A 7,858-nucleotide genomic window follows, 5' to 3' on the forward strand; every position below is an offset into this window, starting at 1 on the left:
GGTCAGCAAAGCTTAAGCTGGCTCACACCATCCAGCATCACTATAAACTGCTGCTCCGATGGAGAATTCCCCTCAGCCCTTTCCCAGGACTGAGTCCAGCCTTCTTCCTTACCCTTGTCTCTCTAAAGTAGACTGTGGCACTCAGGCTGTGGCCCACTTGGGTCATCACTGCTCAGTGGCATCCATCCCCCCCCACGCCCATATCCCTAAGGACCTTGATGTTAAATTCTTGTCCCTGAGAATTGCTGGAGATGTAGGGATGGGAGGGAGCCTCATGCTCAGATCTGGTTTCACTGTTGCTGCTGCTGCTGCTTCGTGGCTGGCTGCCATGGGCTGAGCCACCAGCTGTGCTATATAAGACGGCTGGACTGCTGGAGAGGTGAAGAAGTCTTGGACCCCCAGCTAAGACTCTTGCTCAGGACACGGTGAGATCCAACCCTAATCTCTCACCCCATCCCTGTGTCTCGCTACCTGGCTCCGCTCCTACCCCCATCCCTAGATACCTCTTTGTTCTTTCTTTGCTGGCTAACCCCCCCAAAAAAAGAAAAAGAAAAAGAAAAAAAAAGATGCCTCTTTCTGCCTCGTTCTTCTCTTTGGCTTCTCATTATCCAAAGTCTCCCCTCAGCCCTGCTCACCTGAAGTCACAATGCCCCCCAAGTGGCCCCATCTTGGTCTCTATACCTTTTCCTCCTGTGGCCAGCCACTGTACACTGTCCGGGAATTCCAGGGAACATCGGCTGGGGAGCCTGAGAGTCAGGCCTCTTCGGAGGAAATGGTGGGCTGTAGAGCCTCTCGGCTGCCAGATGAGAAATGGCTTTTCCACAAGGTGCCTCAGGCCACCCTGGCCTCTTCCACAGACCTAGAGCTGGCTCTGGCTGTTTAGATCTGCTCAAAGCCTTGGAGCTTGAAGTAGCCTGAAACAACTAGTACATCGGTCTCAGGGTGAGACAGTCTGCGCTGTGGATTTGTCTCTGGAGACATCCAAAAATTCAAGGGATCTTTTTCTTCCAGAAAGAAGACATCTTCTTCCCTTTCCTCTGCACCGGACTTAGTGACTAAAGGTAATTTTTTTTTTTTTTTAACAGAGAGTCTTGCTCTTGCTGGGTAGCGAAGGCTATCCTGTAATGCACTATAATAGCTCAGGCTGGCATCCAGCTCACAGCAATCTACCTACCTCAGTATCCCAATGGCTAGGATTGCACTTGGGATTCTACTCATCTGGAGGGAACAATTTTTTAGATTAGATTCTGGGTTGGCCTTAACTCTCGGGGAGAAAAATACCCAGCTGAGAAGGAGCCTGGGCCATCCGTGTCTACCCCATGGTTCTTGAACATTATTTCTGTGCATGTTTTCTTCTCCCTACTCCTGGAGCCCTGACTCCATGTTCCCAGTTATTGGGAGCCCTGGGTTCTCACTACACACCCATTCAGTTCTCTCTCTTTAGCTGGCTCCTCCATATGGTGCTCCTAGCCAGGTTCCAAACAGGCCAGAATAGGTTCCAGCTGTGGCCCATGCACATCAGGGAATAAGACATTCCTGGAGATGGTTTGGCTGAAGCATTGGTGGCTTTCAGTCTTCCTGCCCACCCTCAGAGGGTTTACCTTTGTCGGGCCAGGACTACGTGGCCTTAATATGTAGCCACCTATGCAAAACTGTGAGCCCCATTAAAGGGTAGCCAGGACAAAAGTCTGGGGCTTGAAAGTGATCAGTAAGTTATCTGGCAGGTGCTGAAGTAAGGCTCTTACTGTCAAGGAGTTTCCTTATCTCTTTCCCGCCTTGTGGCCTGTCTGCCGTGGAACCTGGCAGGTTTAGAACCTGGGTCCTGCTTGTTTGGATTCAGATCCTCAATTTCTACATCTCCCAAACAGCTCAGTTTGGCAGTTCAAGCAGATGTCCTTCCATAAGACTCTGCCCTTCATCCTGGACAGGTCAAGAGCTATGTCTACTGGGGCCATAAGAGATGTGACCCAGGCTGGGGATGTCGCTTAGTTGACAGCTTGCTTGCCTGGCTTGAAGGAAGCCCTGTGTTTCATCCCTAGCATCACATAAAGTCCGTGTACAAACTAGTAGTCTATGCTCTCAGAAGATGGAGGCTGGAGAATCAGAAGTTCAAGGTTATCCTTGTGTACATGTAAATTTGAGGCCAGCCTGGGCTACAAAGTGAGTTCCAGGACAGCCAGGGCTATACAGAGAAACCCTGTCTCAAAAAAAAAAAAAAAAACAAAAAAAACAAAAAAAACAAAAAAAACAACAAAAAAAGCCCAAACAAACAAAAAAAGTGATTCAGGAGCGTGAGATATAATACCCTTTGCTTCTTTGCAGATCATTGGCTCTATGAAATATCTCTGGGGAACCACAGGTCCAACTTTGTGAAGCAGCATCACTTATCTGTGACACTTCTACAAGGCCTGAGGGAGAGATGGCAGCAATCAAGACTTGGGTATTCTCTTTCCTGGTCCTTGAGGTCACCACTGTGCTGGGTATGCAACAAGTCTCTGCTTGCTCCCATAGCTTCTACTTGCCACAGTGAAGCTATTTCTGTTCTGGGACCCAATTACCTATGCTTCTGCCTGAAGACTCAAGGCTTTTTGATAGTTTATACCCTGTTCACACTTCAAATCTAAGCTCGTTCTTAGTATTAAGATTCACGGAACAGAATCAAACAAGCAAGATGAATAGTCACTTGAGGGGAGGAAGAAAAAAAGATAGAAAAGGTTCTGCCTTGCGCACTAAATTTATCTCTGAGCTTCCTGGTAGTCAAAGCAAAAAGGGAGTCACAACCATACCATTCCCAGCAGGTTTAAGGTTTGTCCGTTTTCAGTCGCATGAAAATTCTTCTGGCAAGAAAACCTGGTTTCCTTTATACCCCAAAGCCAGATTTGATAGACACACCAGAAACCTTTCTGTGGTCCTTGCCCTCTGCTCCCACACTCCGATGACCAGAAGATCAGAGAGAAGGTGCCTGCTGGAGCTGCTGGCTACCTGAGCTGCTGCACCCCTTTGGAGATCTCTCACTCTCCCACCTTGCCTGCCTCCCCTTATTTCCAATTATACTGCTGATGCAGCTCGCTCACAGCCCTCTTCTAAAGCTGCATGCCCTGCAGGCTCCTGGCCAGAGAAGCAGGAACAAAGGAAGCCCCTGCACAGAGCCAGCCCTGTGTGTGCCCGCCTCCTGCCTCGCCCTTTCCACCTTGGCAGCTGCTGTTTGAGAAGATGATTAACATTCAGCCATCTGAGGGGAAATCAGATTAGGTTGATTAAACGGGCTCCCATCACCCCAATTAAGCAGCACAGAGAATTCTGACTTGGCTCCTTGCCTGGGAGTTAATTGCCTTTCAAGGCTTTTGCAGGCCTCTGCTCTCCCCTCTCCTGCTTCTGCAGTCTTCATCCCAGCTTTATGTAGAAAAGGGCTGGAGAAGGCTGTCCCTATCCAGAGGACTCTCTGCTCATCCTCAGGGCTGAACAATGAAGACCACAGCCCAGTTCACCGAGTCCTTTGTGGGATGGTGGATCTCAGTGCCAAGCAGTCAAGCGAAAGTGACCTCCACTCTTTGCCAGGCTCTGAGTTAGAAGAGCTTTCTGACATTTACTCAGTATGTAGAGAGTGTTCCGAGGCAGCATTTCTCAGCCTTCTTAATGCCGCAACCCTTTAACACAGCTCCTCATGTTATGCTGACCCCCAGCCATACAATGATTTTTGTTGCTACTTCACAACTGTGATTTTGCTACTATTATGAATTGTGATGTAAATATCAGATATGCAGGATATCAGATATGCAAAACCCCAAAAGGGTTGCAGCTCACACAGTGAGAAACACTGTATTTTTATGAACAAACTCTTATTGTCTTCTTTTTATGAGAGAGTAGGCAGGGTCAGGTGCCCGAGTTAGTTAGGAAAAGGCAGAGTGCAACATCTCTCTCCAGAGATGTTGGTGTCCTGATTCATAGGATCCCCAGGCCAGCAGCACCCTGTGAGGGGAACTTTGTGTTTTCACTTTATAGGAAAGGAAAACAAAGCCCCATACAGACTCTCTAGCAGAAGTCTCAACCTACTAGCTGACTGAAGTATTTGATGACCCCATTTAAAATTTTTTTATGTAATTATGGGTTTCATTATGTCATTTTCACACAATTGTGTGGTATATCTTGCTCAAATTAATTACCTTTGCCCTCTCTGGTCTCCCTTCCACTCCTGCGGATCCCCCCCTTTTTTTTTTGGAGATGGGGTCTCACTATGTAGCCTGTAGCCTGGTTGGCCAGTCTATCCTTGAGAGATCCTCCTTCCTCTGTCTCCTAAGTGCTGGGATTAAAGGCATGCACACTATGCCTGGCCTCCTCTCCTTCCTTCCTTCCTTCTGTCCTTCCTTCCTTCCTCCCTTCCTCCTTCCTTCCTTCCTTCCTTCCTTCCTTCCTTCCTTCCTTCCTTCCTTCCCTCCTCCTCCTTCTCCTTCTTTTTCTTCTTCCTTTCTCTCTCTGGCAGGGTTTCATGTAGCTTAGGCTGGCCTGAAACTTACTATGTAGCAAAGGCTATCCTTGAACCTCTGACTTTCCAGCCTATAGCCCCCAGGTGCTAAGATCCATGCATGTATCGCCAAGTCAAGCTGCTCATCCATTTCTAGAACAACTGAAAAGGGAATTACCATTTGTCCAGCATGTCCTCCATGCCAGCCTCAGTGTGTGTTTATGGGAAACAGCCTGAGAAATAAAGCCTTTGGGAGTCTCACAGCAGTGAGTGGCGGAGTGGGTCTCTGGGCCCGTGCTGAGGGTTCATGCTACACCCACTTCTCCTGACCTCCCTCTGCATCTTCAAGCCCTGTGAGCCCTGGCTTACTCTTCTGTCCTACAGGGAGACAGACGATGCTTGCCCAGTCAGTGAGAAGAGTCCAGCCTGTGAAGAGGACCCCTAAGACCCTTGCCAAGCCTGCTGACTCCCAGGAGAGTGAGTCCCCACTGGAGCAGGGAGGGTTGGGGTGGGGCCTTTTGCTGAGCTTGCTGGGTAAGTCTCTGAAGCCTGGGTAGAATGTTAGGATTTCCTGGAAACTTCATTTTAACAAGACACTTGGCTGTTCTCTCCAGATGGAATAGAAGAAAGCTCAGAGTCAGGAGGCTGCCCGATGCATTCCAGAAATGGGGTGTTTACATGCTAGAGCCGGTGGGGAAGGAAGGGGTAGATGAGGGTGTAGAAATAGCACAGGAGTCTCACCAACGTCCTAACTGCCTTACTAAGAGCCTTTTAATGCCAGGGAATGCTGTGGCCCAAACCACACGGGAAAAGCTTGCCCCATGCACAGTGTTAGATGGTCCACCAGCCTGAAGAGAGCCGGAATGAAGGACTCCACACTGTGAGACCAAGAAGAATTGGAGAATTGCTGGAGAAATAAGGGGTGGAGTGGGGTGTAGGAAGTGGGGATTGAGCAGAAGCAGGACTCAATCTGGCTCTATCCCTCAGGTCCTGGAGAGTGGACAACGTGGTTTAACATCGACCACCCAGGTGGGCAGGGTGACTATGAGCGGCTGGATGCCATTCGCTTCTACTATGGGGAGCGTGTGTGTGCCCGTCCCCTGCGGCTAGAGGCCCGGACCACTGACTGGATGCCTGCGGGCAGCACTGGCCAGGTGGTCCACGGCAGTCCCCATGAGGGCTTCTGGTGCCTCAACAGGGAGCAGAGACCAGGCCAGAACTGTTCCAATTATACCGTGCGCTTCCTCTGCCCACCAGGTGAGTCTGAATGGCTGCAGGCAGCCCTTACCTCCCAGCAAGCAGCCTTGGCGCGCGAGACGCCAGGATCTGAACCGCACATATCAGTCTATGCTCTCTGCCTCTTATCTTTAGAGTGATAAGATCCCCAGACTGCAACAGTCAACTGGTTGTGTTGAGTTCTGCTGACTCAAGAGGGAAGACAGTGCTCGGAGGAGTCTTAACTTCTGGGTTTTGAATCTCTAGCTTACTGAGTGCAACTGCTATTTATGTTTGTGGTACTGGGATTGAACCCAGGACCTTATAATAGGCAAGCCCTCTACTACGGAGTGACATCTCCAGCCATCTACCATTTTATTACTATTTTAAAGAATGAGATAGGGTTTCTCTAAGTTGCCCAGGAAGGTCTTAAACTTGAGATTTTCCTGCCTCTGTCCCAAGTAGCTGGTATTACAAATATGTGAAGCCAAGCCCAGTGCAACTGTATTCATATAGCCCAAGCTGGCCTTGGGCTTCCTATGTAATCTTGGATGATCTTGAACTTCAGATTTTCCTTCTGCCACCCCCACCCCCCACCCCCGTGCTGGGATTCTAGGCACGAACCACCCACCACACCTACAGGCTGGGGCTCCCATGAAGAGTTTTATGTGTATCAGGCAAGCACTCTACGAGCTACATCCCTCGCCCTCGTCCTCTGCCCTCTTCCTTCTCCTCACTATGTAGCCCTAGCTGGCCTGGAAATCATTATGTAGCTCAGGCTATCCTTGAACTGCTGATCCTCCTGCCTCTCTCTCTCCGGAATGTTGGGATTACAGTTCTGTGCCTCCATCCAGGCTGACCCTGAAGCCACGATCCTCCTGTTTTGCCTGGAGATTACTGCTTCTGGATTGAGACAGGTTTCTCTGTGTAGCCCTGGCTGTCCTGGAACTCATGTAGGCTAGACTCAGAAATCCACCTGCCTGCCTAAGTGCTGGGATTAAGGACGAGTGCCATCCCTGCCTGACTGCTACTGGCCTCTTACATGTGAGACAGGGCTAACAGGGTATCTTCAGAGTTTAGTTAAACCAAAATGATGATGATGGTGGTGATGATGATGGTGATGGTGTTTTGTTTTTGTTTTTTCAAGGCAAGGTTTTTCTCTGTGTAACAGTCCTACCCATCTTTTTGTAGAACAGGCTGGCCTTCGAACTCACAGAGGTCTGCCTGCCTCTTTGTTTGTCTACTTGTTTGTTTAATTTTGATTTAAAGTCTCACTTTAGTTTAGGCTTGCCTCAAACTTACTATGCAGCTCAAGCTAGTCCCTATAATCTGTCTGCCTCAGGCCTCCAAGTTCTGGGAATACAGGTGTGTCCTTCCATTCATAGGGGTTTTGATGAAGATTATGTAAGACACTGAACGAAGCAGTTGAGCTCAGGTTGGCTAAATGTCAAGTGCTGCTACAATTTCTGTGTGCAGGATGCTGGCTACCCTCATTATTTGGCCCTGACAGTTGACCTTTGAGGCATGGCTATCTCAAAAGGATACTCGAGGCTCAGAGAAGACATAGTTGTCCACTAGCTACACTGCCAAGTGCTACACAGGGATTTGAACCATGCTCATGCTTTGGAATCCATGTTCTTTAAATCCTGCTCCATCCATGCACTAAATAGTGCAGATATTAAGTGGCCAGCTACAGGCCTGCATTCTGGATGGGTACCCAGCCCCGGAACTCTACCTGTCTATATAGATTAATGCTGCAGGACCAGGTACCTGTGATGGTTTTATGCTGTTGAGGAGCCCGGCTGGCCTCTGTAGCAAGGGCTGACCCCCACCCCCTTTTTATACACAGGCTGTAGGAGTGAGGTGAGGCGGTAGAGAGAAAGAGTCTGGCTATTCAAGTCATTGTAAGCTACAGGCCCTGAATTCTCAGGGAGTCTGTCTGCAGGGAGAATGTAGTTGTTTCACACCAGGGCTGCCAACAATGTAGTCTTACAAGCAGTGCTGCCCCCCCAAAAAAACCCTTCCACCCATAGTTTGTCTCTATGCAATCTTTAGAGCCATTGCTTCTTCAAGACTTTTTTTTTTTTTTTTTTTTCGAGACAGGGTTTCTCTGTATAGCCCTGGCTGTCCTGGAACTCACTTTGTAGACCAGGCTGGCCTCGAACTCAGAAATCCGCCTGC

General features: G+C 49.1%; 1 protein-coding gene across 1 annotated transcript in view; it reads left to right on the forward strand.

Moving 5' to 3' along the window:
* Positions 1–1,019: 1,019 nt before the first annotated feature.
* The window catches only part of Cilp (cartilage intermediate layer protein), a 15,269-nt gene continuing 8,430 nt past the window's right edge, over positions 1,020–7,858 (forward strand). The window contains exons 1-4 of the mRNA XM_021173190.2: positions 1,020–1,061; positions 2,323–2,480; positions 4,847–4,939; positions 5,450–5,719. Of these exons, the coding sequence (XP_021028849.1) occupies positions 2,420–2,480; positions 4,847–4,939; positions 5,450–5,719 (424 nt within the window). The 5' untranslated portion in view covers positions 1,020–1,061; positions 2,323–2,419. The remainder of the gene's footprint in view (positions 1,062–2,322; positions 2,481–4,846; positions 4,940–5,449; positions 5,720–7,858) is intronic.

This window comes from Mus caroli, chromosome 9, assembly GCF_900094665.2.
Source record: "Mus caroli chromosome 9, CAROLI_EIJ_v1.1, whole genome shotgun sequence".
Taxonomy (NCBI): domain Eukaryota; kingdom Metazoa; phylum Chordata; class Mammalia; order Rodentia; family Muridae; genus Mus; species Mus caroli.